This window comes from Drosophila rhopaloa, unplaced genomic scaffold (assembly GCF_018152115.1).
Source record: "Drosophila rhopaloa isolate 14029-0021.01 unplaced genomic scaffold, ASM1815211v1 contig_178, whole genome shotgun sequence".
Classification (NCBI taxonomy): domain Eukaryota; kingdom Metazoa; phylum Arthropoda; class Insecta; order Diptera; family Drosophilidae; genus Drosophila; species Drosophila rhopaloa.
The window spans coordinates 6,889,833-6,903,007 of NW_025335059.1; the positions used below are offsets into that span (position 1 = coordinate 6,889,833).

General features: G+C 38.6%; 2 protein-coding genes across 2 annotated transcripts in view; one reads left to right on the forward strand and one right to left on the reverse strand.

The window, feature by feature from the left end:
* Positions 1 to 4,780: 4,780 nt before the first annotated feature.
* The window catches only part of LOC108041420, a 46,106-nt gene continuing 37,711 nt past the window's right edge, over positions 4,781 to 13,175 (forward strand). Inside the window, 3 exon segments of the mRNA XM_044459043.1 lie at positions 4,781 to 5,158; positions 6,123 to 6,326; positions 11,945 to 12,880. Of these exon segments, the coding sequence (XP_044314978.1) occupies positions 12,771 to 12,880 (110 nt within the window). The 5' untranslated portion in view covers positions 4,781 to 5,158; positions 6,123 to 6,326; positions 11,945 to 12,770.
* Positions 9,247 to 9,563, reverse strand: LOC108045608. The gene is given in 3 exon segments (XM_017124979.2): positions 9,247 to 9,395; positions 9,398 to 9,456; positions 9,508 to 9,563. Coding segments are annotated over 3 exon segments (264 nt in total).

The following is a 13,175-nucleotide window of genomic DNA, read 5'->3' on the forward strand; positions in this document are numbered from 1 at the left end:
GAAATCTCTTTATTTTTTGTATCTTTTACATTTCTTGTTTATGTCTTAGATTTAGATTTGGTTTATTTATATTGTTGTTTTGCCTTTTAAGCGCTTTTACGTGTATGTAGGGTTATCGCATTTTTTTTTTTTAATTCCTTTGTAATATCTTTTGTTTTGGTAATTGCTGGATTTATTATGCTGCTTGACGTAGTCTTTAATTTATTTTTAATTTCCCACTAGAGACTAATGATATGTATTGATTTGCTTCATTCGTTTTTATTTAAGTTACATTTCTTAAATATTTTGTTATATTTTTAGCATAAAGTTTATTTTTTTTCAAATTTCTTTGTGGACATTAAGTTTTGTTTATAAATTTTCCATCCACTGCGATTGGATTCCACAAAAATGCGTGGGTGTCTCTTGGACTTTCTCTGTGCCTTTCTCTTCCGGCGTGCTTCTCTTTTTCTCAGTAATGGCTGCTCTCTCTCTCTCTCTCTCGCGCTCTCTTACTCCTTGAGCCCCCTTTCTCCAACTCCGCGACCTCCTCCGCGCTTTCTCCCTCTCGTTCTCTCTTTCCCTGCTCCTTCTCCACTCCTTTCTCTTTGCTTTTACAGGCGGCAACGGCAGCGGCAAGTTCTCTATGTATTCCTTTTTTTTCTGGCCGTTGAATTTCAGTAACTTTTTCCGATTCCGCTTTGGCCCCGCATTCGCTTTCACCGAAAAAAACCGTAGGCGCACAAACAACAACAAATCGCACTAGAAATTATTTATTTAAGTCAATTAAGTTTTCATGCCGAAATTTCGAAATGGGGGGATATTCGCTAATTATCTCTGGCGGAGATTCGTTAATACGTATATCCTGGGATATATATCTCGTTGGCCGCTGCCGTTGGGCCCCCACACCCGTAAAAATAGCAAAGCAATGGAAATTATACAATCAATGGCTGGGTATTCGAAACTATGAATTTTCAGTGGCACTCGCGTTCGCCGGATTACTCGATTTGGCTTCGGAACAAACTGGCTGCGCCCTGCGAATTGCAGCGATTTATTTATTGCACAATTCGGATGTGTCTCAGTTTGGCTTTTATTTTGGGTTCTTTCACTATATCTCTGGCCTGTGTTCGCTGCGTGTGGCTGAGTCGGAGTGTTTTCGTTTACTCAGGAGCCAGCGCAGGATGCGTCCGATGCCAGGCCATGAATTTTTCATCATCGGGCATCCTTATTAGAGATTTTCGCCCCATCTCGTTGAGATTGCTGCGCGCAGAGCCAAAAAGCATCCAAGAGAGAGAGAAAGTTAGAGAGAGAGTGAACTTCCTGAGAGCGCCTCCACACACAATTGTTGTTAAGGGCTGGTTGTGGGTGGTGCATTAAAATATTCCCCCCTCTAAAAAGTAATACTCAATTTTCCTCGGCACTTGTATTTTTTTCAAGGCCCATTATAATCTCATTCAGGTATTTTTCCTCAATTTTTCCTCGCTTTTTTGGGGGTTGTTCGGTTATCGCATGTTTGGGGGTCCGTGTGAAACGGTAAGGGGCGGCTTTTTGGGGGTGGCTTTATCTTTATCTGTTTGTTTTTCGCTCTCCTCGTACACGTAGCTTTTCCATTGTCAGCCTTAACGAACATGTCACTTTGACATTTCCCAAATGAGAGCCAGACAATTTAGAGAAAGAAAGTTTATTTAAGCTGCGCAGGTTTTTTGGAAAATAGGAAAGTCATTCTTCCTATATGGTTGCTGCATTGGCTAAGTCATAGGATGGCTCAGGTTGTTGGCTTGGTAACTTGGGCCATGTATTGAATTCGCCGCATGAGGCGAATTGACAACTTAATATTTGTGCCCATAGGGGTCGCGTTTGTTTTTTCTACTGTATAAGGCTTTTCCGGGCTTCTTCGTCGATTTTCCGGGAAAATCCAATATTTCTGCATCTGGAACTAAGGTTTAAATTGAAATTTAGTTGTTGGTGTTGCGGCAACGTTTGGGTTTGGGTTACATAGGGAATAATCGGCATTCATTGGTGCTAGCGCCTAAATAAGCTATAATTATAATCGGGGGAATAAATATAATTTAAATCTTAAATGTTGATCTTTAAGGATATTACAAAAATGTATCAGATTTCCTAATGAAAAATATATCTTATTGAATTAATAACAAAATATTATCATTTTGAATAAAAATAAAAATTGAATTATTATATTTTTCTGTAATCTACTCTTTTTATAGAGGTAATATACGATTAAAATAATAGTTAATAGCCTAGCCAATTTCAAAACTTGTTATTCTAAGCCAATATTACCATTTTTCCATCTTTTGGCTAGCATTATACTTGAAAAGGTATTTATAATTTCATTTAATTTTAATATGCACTCTTCTATAAATTCCTGTACCAATAGTCCCCATTTCGGATAGCTTTAACAAGGCAACAAATATAACAAAACCAGCCCTAACGATTGTTTGCCAAACAACAATAGAAAAATCAAAATATAGTGTTATACGAATGTGTATTCCCGTATAAACAGCCTGATTAAGCAACTCAGCTAAATGCAAACATCAAATTAAATCGCACAATAATACGTTAGTAGGCGTAGACTTGTATTTGCCAATTGGGGGAAGACTTTTGATAGTATTTACCATTAACCTTACCGAAGTCGAAACCCCTCGAAAACCCCCTTAAAGCCCATTGTAAAGCCCATTGAAAAATCCCTTTGCAATCTCTCTCTTTAATTTTGCCTTTCGTCGCTTCTTGGATGACATCTGTTGGCCTTCCTTCCCGCCGTCCTAGCCCAAGTATTTCTTTTCTGCTTGCCAGAGTCCTTTTTTTTTTTTTTGGTTAAAATGAAAATCAATAAAAAGCTCAATGACGTCAGCCGTCCAGACAAACACATACGCACGCTTACAATGTAAGAGGCAACATTGAAAAGTGCTGTTGGCCATATAGCTCCAGGCTCTCCCAGACTCCGCCTGTCACTCCCCCCGCCCACGGGTTGTGCTCTCATCTCCACCGGAAACCCAATAGCTCCCCTTCGTGTGCCAGTGTGTGTGTGTGTGGATGTGTGTGTTCCGGCGAGTGTGCGTGTGTTGTGGAGCCGAAGACACTGCACGTGAGCAGGCTATCAGCAATGGACTAAGAATTTCGACAGCCAGAAACGCGTTTTTCTACCCGCTTTCGGCTGTTTTACACAAAGAAGAATTTTCAGAAGTTTGTCTGAGTTTAAGCAACTTTCTAAAGTTTCTTGACGCTTTATAAAATAAATAAAATAAATAAATCAAATGGTATTTTAAAACATGCTTAACAAAGTAAATTTATAAAAGTTATATTATTAAAATTAAAATACATAAAACTTTAATTTAATTTTATAGATACAAATTGTGATTTTAAACAGAATAATATATTTTACATTAATTTTGCTTTAAAACAATTCTACAATGTATTGATATATAGTATGTATTGCCAAAAAATATTTGTATTTTTCTCTGTGATTTTCTTTGGAAAAGGAAATGCAGTGGGTCTAAAAATAGGCTGGGATTGAGTGGCTCTGACAATTTATGCCAAATCTTATGATGGCTGCGATAAGCTGGCAGATAAAAGCGAGAACAGAAACGACAACTCAAGCCAATTGCGATATATGCAACAGAAGTGAACGAATTTTATAGGCTTTGTTGTGTGTCTGATATCTTTGACAAGCTCGTCATGTGCTAGGGTCAGACGTTGTGATCCCAAAAATAAATTTAATTTATAATTTAAAAGATTTATAAAGAAAAGTCATGCAAGATAAAATGTAAGTAATTTGGACGTATTATAAATGTCCAAAAATATGAGAAAATTTAAATGGAGAAAGTCTAATATCTTAGAATGTAAAAACCATTTGAGCATTGGTAAAATTATCTTAATGTTGATTTAAAAAAAAAAGAGTGTAACCAATTATAAGGAAATGTAAACTTTGACAACAAGCAAATAATAAATGTTTTTTTTTCATTTTTTTGGATATCTTTTAATTAAATACGTTTTAATGTCAAAAAAATCTGCACGGACGAACTTATTGCATTTTAACCCCGATTGAGCTCCCAAATCTGTTCAATCATGCAATATTACTTTCACCCCGCATGTTGATGCCCCTCAAAGTATGCAATAAAAAGTGATTCGTTCCAATTTGCCGCTACTGCTACTGCAACACCATCTACACCACCTCCAACTATTTCCCCCTTGCAAAATGCATTGAAAATTGTTTTTTTTGGCAACATCAGAGGGGAGGAACCAACACATCACATTTCCATAAGCACACACACACACACCCTCGCCAACATGAAGAGTTGAATTTTATGAATATGCAACACGATGTTGTTGCTTAATGTTTGCCCAAAACAACTATATGAGCATGTAATGCCCGAGGGGCGGATTTTGAGGGGGAGTTGAAGTCAGGCGAAAACACACTGACACACACACACTGACATTTATTCGAGCAGTTAGTTTGTAGTAGGTGTTAAAATTGCACATGAAATATGAAGAGCCACTCATAACACTGAAAGAAACAGTGCTCCCCTTGCCTGGTTAACAACTCCCTGGTCAATTCACCACGTTTCGAAAAAACAGAGAGAGAGAGATAGATAGAGAGAGAGTCCCTGAGAGAGAAATGGGGATAGCGAGAGAGAAATTCCTGAACTGCTGACGACAATCGAAGCGGATTCCTGATGTAGGTGGGCCATATCGTGGGCTATATCGTGGGCCAGGCAGCCAGTTAGCCAGCTTTTTCAGCTCCAGCTGCGGGTTCAGTTTTCAGTCGTTGTCGTGCCGTCGTGATGTCGTTGCCGTCGTCGCATCCGTCGTCGTTGTCGTTGTTGTTGTCGCCGCACTCCATGTAGTTGTTGTTGGTGCAGCAGGCAGTACAGCAACAGCAACGCCAACACACTAGCAGTAGCAACAGCAACATCAGGCTCCAATCGCCAGCAAACAACAATTAAAACAAAAAAAAAAAAAAACAAAATGAGTTCACTAAACGGAAAATTAATTTGGGCATATGGAATGCTGCACACATAGATATAGATATAGTCGTATATATACATATATGTATATTTGCCTATGTTATACACACACAAATCTACATAAATTCTAAGTGCAAACCAATTGTGATTTAAGCTAATGACCACAACCACAAATCAGTTAAAAAAAGTGTATAAAGAATGTAAGAAACTTCTGAATTTTTCATTGGGTTTTCCTAACAAAAATTTGGTTCGTGTTTTTTTTTCTTTCATCGTTCGTGAGCTTGCTGCTTTTTTCTGTACACACAACGCCACGCAATCCCACCCAAAACGCTCCTCTCTCCGCTCTCTTTGCTCCTCGACTTCTCGCCTCTGCGCTCCTTTGTTGTGTTGGCCGTGATCTCGTCGTCCCTTTTGGCCAGGATTCGGTGCGGATGAACGCATTAAATATGCAAAAATAAAGCCACACACACACACATGTAGAGCAGTTAACTGCTGTCCTTTATCCTTGAGCCAGAGGAAAATTTCATTAAGCAAATGACTGGCAAAGAATTTTGTAACTATTTAAAATATTTCACCATGAAAGTGACGGGAATCTATTAATTTAATTTGGTTAAACAAAAAAGTTACTATTAATGCGGGTGAAAAGTCGAATGTGAGAAGAAGCTAAAGAGAGAGTTCACCACACACACACAATCAACACAAAATAAAACTTCGTACAATTGTACAAATTAAATCAAAATAAATTCCTGTTTAGGTTTTTAAGGTAAAAAAAAAACAAAATCAATGATAATATTTTTTTAATGTACAACAGTGCGTATGATTAACTTGGCTAACCCAAGTTGGCCTTTTCGTCTCCGTTGATTGAGTGGAAACCCAGTATTGGCACAATAACATCCCAGTATTTCCTGCCAGCTGCAGTGTCCTCTCTCACTCGCTCTCCTCTCTCCCTGTCTCTCTCTCTTTTATTTCCTCTGTGTGTGTGTGTTTGTGTTTTACAACAATAGAGGCAGCATGCAACATAATTACAACTCAACTTCAACTTTACACTTAGACGACAGGCAAAGCTCGCTAGAGAAACAACAAATTACGAGAGCCGCTTCAGTGTTTACCAAAAAATACATATAAATTATTAAAAGCCATAACAAATATCTTTCTACCAAACAGTTTTCAAGTTTATTAAGTATATGAAAATCAACCAAAGCCTTGTAAATAGCAAAACGTAATAAATAATGAACAAAACTCTTTTCTTATTGATAATACCAACTGAAAATTAAACCAAAGAAATTTAAAACATAAGAAAAACCCTTGAAAGAAACAACGAATAAACAGACAACGCCGTTTACACAACAACTTTATAGAGAAATGCATGTAAGTTAAACCAAATGAAGGTGAACTAGTTTTTTTAACCTATCAAGCAGCTTAAATATTTAAAATCTTATAATCAAGGGGCAACAACATCAACAGTTGCCCCAAACAATGACAAACAATGGCCGATAAATTGCCACGACATATAAAGCAAATTTTGCCTCTGTTCTTTTGTCTGCAATTTTCTTCTCTTTTGTGGCTGTTACTGCTTTGTTTACTGGGCAATAATGAATAGTAAAATGAGTGTGTGGGTGATGGCGGTGGGTGCCATCGATGGGCGTTAAATTTAATTAAAAGGTAAACTAGTAGCAACAGCAACAGGCAGCCAGTTCGAATCGATTTTCTTTTGACTCGTTCAGTTGGCAAATGGCGAACGTCACTAGGCAACAACGAATAGGGGAATCAGAGGTTGGGAATAGACCAACCTATTGCTTTATAGACAAATGATGGTAATGACGACACAAGCACCCACACTTAAGTCTACACTCGCCAAGTGAACCAAAATGGACGTCATAAATGTTTGACAATGCACACGAGGCGTATGAGTAATGGCAGGCAGCCCACAATAAGGGTCTTTTGCTGTGCGGATACAAGTGGGCGTAGATGTGTGGGCAGGCGGCTGGTTGGTTGGACATTATTGAAACAACTATCCATTGACACTGCCCCCCCTTTTACCGCTTTTCCCCCATTTTTGTGGGGGTCAATGGGTGCATGAAATTGCCTTTTATGCTTTGATGTCATTGCTCGCCCTTTTGGCTCTTTTCTTCCCTCCGTAAAACATATTCAGTGTCTCTTGTTGGACCAACTTTTTTGCTGTATCCCCCCACTTATTCGACAAGTTTTTGCCAGTGTTTTGTCCCTCATATTTGTTTGCCGTTAATTGCATGGAAATTGTGCGCGCAATTGAAAAAGTTGAACAAGCTAACCGACAAAGTGGCATTGTTCCAGCTTCCCGTTTCCGGGAAAAGCATAGATATCCTTTTTGGCCTGGCCAACCACACTCGAGTCAACGACTTTTGTTTGGCCGGGCACCGACTATGAATGAATAAGTGCAATTATGGGCTGGGTAGGCCCAGGCAAAACAGTCATGAATCAACGGCCGGCCACGAATGTAAAACGGTCATTAGTCAGGCTGGCGGGGAAAGCCCTAAGACGTTCCATTTGGCAGGCCACCGCAAAAAGTCACCAAGTCATTGCCTCGTTTATAGTTTTTGGCTGCAACAACAAACGGCAACTTGGCCACGTTTTCTTTTATGGCTCTATTCAGAGTGAATGTGTGTGTGTTTGTGTGTGAAGCGAGTTTTACCAAGTCCATTGCACCCGTCGGCTGAAATGGCTGACGCCATGAAAATTTCGCTCGCCAATTTAGTTATCTGCATAAATTTCGAGCGATCTCCACGGGCGGCGTGACGTCACGGGGACAACAATATATAGCTCGATAAGGAAACCCCCCGTTGACAGGTGATGTCAGTTGATAAATGACCCAGTTCCTAATCGAGCAACCAGTTGATATTTTGCCCTTTTACTGAATAAAAATGAGTGCAAAACTTACGAAGAACGTTAAAGTTTAAAGCGAGTATGAAGTTCCGGGAATTAAGTAATTGGAATAAGAACGAAAGCAATCAAAATACGCTAGAGCAGACGCTGGCTTGCACTTCTGAGAACATGTGTGTGAGCTTCCGAATAAGTTCCTAATTTATTCCTGGAGTTAATTTGCAGAACATTTATTTGCAGAAACGTATTGAAATTGAAAACAATTTTTTATATGCGGCAAATATTACATGTTCATTAAATGTTAAATATTGATCTTTTAAAGGGATAATTAAAATATATGTTACAATAACTTCGTTATTGGGTCAACATTTATAAAAAAAAGAAAAAATATAATAAAATTTTAATTTTTAAATATTTTCTATAAAAATAAACCAAGTTTTAAACATTTTATTTCATACTAGTATAAATTATTCAGGAACTTTTGCCAAACATTTAGTTTTCTTAATCACAATTTGTTTTTAATGGAATTTTTTAAAGCCGCTGAAAATTTGTACTTTTTGGCTTAAAAATAGTTTCTGCCCTTTTGTTTGCTTAACCCATACAATATTTAACCATATATTTTCAATTGATTTTGATTGCAGTTAGCGTTTTACCATTTTGACCTTTTCCTTGATGGCTTTCTTGTGTTGCTTTCCACTTTGACTGCTCCGTGCTCATTTTCAAGCTTTTCAAATGCATTTCCGATGAAGTTTCCTTGCCGCTGGGCACATTGTTGTTGCGGCTTCTGTTTCTGATTGCGATGGCTAATTGAAAGTGTCAATTATCAGCTGGGCAGGGGCAGTTGCACTGCCTGGCAGTGAACTTTCACATTTGTGCCAGTGCCATTGCCTGTGCCTGTGACTGTGCCATTCCCTGCAGTTGGCCGCGGGGCGTATGCGTAATGTGAAATAACCTTGGCCAGTGGACAAGGAATGCAGAATGTCCGCCCCCGCCATCCCCATCCTTGGATTTTTCATTATTATTATAATTCATCCTTGTGCCTGATAAGTTTTCCCCCTCATTTCCCCCCCGCGCTTTGGGGTTTTCTATTGCTGCACTTTTTTTTTGCTTCAGTAATTGCTATGGTTCTTGTTGTTACTGAGTTCGCGCGGTCAGCGCATAAAATTTCTATCTACTGCGAAGCAGGTGGCTGGGAAATTATCAAGGGGAAATTTGTGGGACTTTCACTCGCTCTCAGCAGTTAAATTATTGGCGCCCTCGCAAGCGCGCGCATTTGGAGTAGTTCGTGGTGAAATGTTAACCGCTCTCTCTCTCTCTCTCGTCCACTTTCTTTCACTCCCTCTCAGTTGATATGCTGATTTTTGTGTTTTTTAGGCCTCATTTTCGGAAACTTGCAGTGAAGTAAGGCAAGGGGAAAACTTAACTTATCTTAATCAATTGATTGAAGAGTCACAAGATTGATTTCTGGCATTAAATTTGGTCCTGCCAGGCCAAAATAGGTCCCATGTCCTGACTCCCTGGATGTCCTGCTCCGTTGTCGCCCATAAAGCAGCCACTTAAGCCCCACAACCCCCCCTCAACGCAGCCATCAATTTTGCATGGCACGTTGGCGCTGTTGTTGCAGGCCATGCTGCATCTGCTGCATTATCAATTCATGAGCTCCCGCTGAAACACAAGACGCCATATACACAAGATACAAGATACACGCCATCGCCATCGCCGGAGGACCTCTGTGGATGGCAGCATAAAGCAGGCCCATAAACACCATGCAAGCTGGATTTTATCTCGCTTGAACTACATAAGTTATGGGCCAAGAGGGGGTTGCAGTTGCACGGTACAAAATCGAAAGGACTTACTGAAATTTGTAAATATATGGTGGATTGAGTTTGCACTTAGAGTCAGGAAAATAAAAGTAGTTTCAAGGTAATCTAAAAAAATGTGGGTGTAGAAATTACACGTTGTGTTGGATTCCCTTTCCATAGCTTTATTTTTATGAAGAAACCATATTGTGGAGTATCTAAAATTAATAATAATGTCAATAATTATTTACGAGAACTTATGATAATGTTAAATAACCATTTCAGCATTTTCTTCTGTTTTCTGAACTTAACTTCCTTTTTGAAGGCTTAGAATTATAAAAGACTTAATATTATATTAAGTTGCAATATTCAAGCAATAGAAATTTCACTTGCTTTTAAGGCATATAGTCCTAGTTCAAAGTCAGTTTAGTAAATGTAACTGTCAAATTGTTTATTGTCAATTTTAAAAGGATGTGACGCATATTGTCGACAAGCGATTTTTCTTTCTCTGTAGCGCTGCGAATTTTCGTGTGCATGCCCTAAGGATGCGCCATAAACCAGCAATAAATACACATTCATGAGAGAAATCAATCGCATTTTTCATGTCGTGGATGATTCGACATGGATTTTAATGTTCTCCTAACTCAATTTGAGTAAAAGTGGGCCGGACAAGTACAAAAAGTCTCGTGAAGTTATTTGTTTTCAGATTGGGAAATTGTTCTCAGTGGTCCGAGGGTCATAGCCAATGCCCACTTAGGTGGGACATTTTTGACCTGCTCTTGCTGCTGCTGCAATATTCATGCAATCAAAGTTGGTGCAACAATATGGTCCTAATGCAGCTGCTCCTGCTCTTTGGTTGGACGATTCCTGAGCCTCGGTTTTCGGTAATCAAATAGGATTAGAGGTCGATATCCTGGCTAAGTCGCCCATCTGCCGGGTATCTGGCTTACTTTATTTTGCTCAGCCTGCTTGATGGCTTTTAATTACGATGGCTTAGATTGCTTCCTGGCCATTGAATGCTAATTTCGAATGCCTTTCAGCCGGAGGAAATGAGGCGCATGAAAGCATCTTTGGCTCCCCTGCAAGTGAAGTGTCTGCTTCCGGTTGCACTCTGCAGTCTTCCAACGGGCTTGTCTATATAAATAGGCGGGCTGCCTCTCATCTGCCCCACTTCACTTCCCCCTCTGCTTTTCCGTCTGGCCAGGCAATCTCCTCTTAGGCGTGAGTATATGCGTGAGCACTGAAAAAAATAACCAGGAACTAGGAAATACATAATATAATTAAATAATGCATATATTAAATATTCCTTACAAAAAAAAGTAATAGTAGTTTCAATTCTTGTTAAATTAAAATGCTCATCGTGGATTCGACATATGACATATTCATTATTTAGTAGCTAATAAAACTAGACAATTTTTCAATACTCAAGCTGATATTTTTAAAACAGTGACTCCCTTTGGTTTTTTTTCCAATAATATTTTAGACTTTAAAAAATAGTTTCAGAAGCCTAAAGAAATTTTTGCGAAACACATAATAGTTAAAATTTGTGGTTTGGATCTCAAATAAACCGTTCAGATAATTTACTAATATTTTAAGGACTGTCTGTTCATGTTGATATTCTTTGTAGGGTTTAGAAATTCGAAAATATTAAAAGTGTGTAATTTTCTCTTTAAGTGTGTTTGTACATGGCCTCGTATATATTTTCGCATTTTGTACGTGCGTCACCGTGTCAACCGCAGTGCCTTTTGCCTTCCCCTCGTCCCACTTCATCTCACTAAAGGGACCTGCCTGGTTTTGCGGCTGGTTGTTTGCCCTGGCACGTTGATGGCCATAAATACAGTTACATATGTTTGCATTGCGGCCAGATACTGACCACCCCTGGAACCCCCTTTCCGCTTTGGGACCGCCCCTTTTTGCCTGCTTTTCCCGCACTGCTCATCTCGTTAAAATTCTCATTTCCTACTGGCTTACTTTTTGTTTGTTTTTTTAATTTCGCATTGCATTTGGTCTACGGGATTTAATTAAATGTTTCACTTGGGATGGAAGAGTTGTCGCTCCATTTGAGTGGTAAATTAATTGGTTAATATAGGTATGTTCACTCCTTGGAGTTATTTTATGGATTCAATTTTAACATTATTTGAATCAAATTTTAGCAGGTATTTCAAATTTTCCAGTTCGTTCAAACAAGCAATGCCTTTTACGATTTTTCATTTGGCCTATGCAGATTAGAGTAAATATAATTGATTTCGGAACAACATAAGATCTAGCAGTAAGAGCTTGTTTTTTTATTACTAATACTCATTTCCTTCTACATTATCCTGTTTGCAGTGCTAAACAACAACCCCTTAAACCGAGTGGACTGCATTTCGGAACGATCTCAACGCAAAAATGGCACCGCAACATCATCAGCATCGGCAGCAACAGCAACAAAGGACGCAACTAACTCGGCAAAGGCTGCAGCAACAACAACTGCAATTAGAAACAACAGCAAAGGCCCGGCAACGATATAGAGCGGTGGAAAAATGAAACAAAAACCAGAAACGAATTTTCCACTTAAATTTGCATTCAGCCAAAGAAATACAAAGGTCTAAACAAAGAGGAAGGAAACAACACACAAAACAGTGCACAATAAGAAAGTCGCCAGTGAAAAGGGGTCAGAGGGCACGCACACACACACAAAAACACACAGGACACGCAACACAAACACAACCATAAGGAGCGCATAAAACACATTTAACACACGGACACAAAGGACGACGAGTGCATTGTGAACAATTTTCAACGAATTTCCAAAAGTCTACACAACAAATCTAAACAAAAAGTTCATAACAAAAAAATCATAAAAAATTTTGAAATTTGCTCTGTGATTTTCTATCAGAATGGTTTAGTAATCCAAAATAATATTTATAATATTTAATAACAAAAAGTATATATAAATATTGCTAAACTGCATTCCAAGCAACCAAAATAGAAAAGTTTATCAAATCCCCAAAGAAAAGCTTTAAATCCAACCGAAAACGTAAATTAACAATTTCTATAAATATAACCAAGCAAAGTTTATTACACTGCGACTAATTAGAGCAGCTAGCGCTAGTCAAACAACTTCGATCAGAACCACAATTCCACTAGAGGACACGATTCCCAGACCGGAGCCATGGACGAAATGCCCGACCTGTCGCACCTCACGCCCCACGAGCGGATGCAGATCGAGAATGTCCTTATGCGGCAGAAGCAGGAGGAGGAGAAGCAGAACGAGGTCATGCGGTGAGTATTCAAATTATATCGGGGTGCGCCAGAAATCTCTAACAACCGAAGTTGGGTGCAATCGAACCCTACATCCATGCAATTCCCATGGAATTTGGTTAGAATATATTAAGTATTTTTGAAGAGAAACTAATTTTATTTTAAGTAATCTTTATTTGGTTTGCTTGTTTTTTAAGACAAGCCTGTTCTCAAAAGCTTTAAAATCCTCTTAATAATAATTTGTAATATATCGTAAATAATAAGTTATCGGCGATAAAATATATTTTATTATTATTAACCAAGTTAGTATTATACA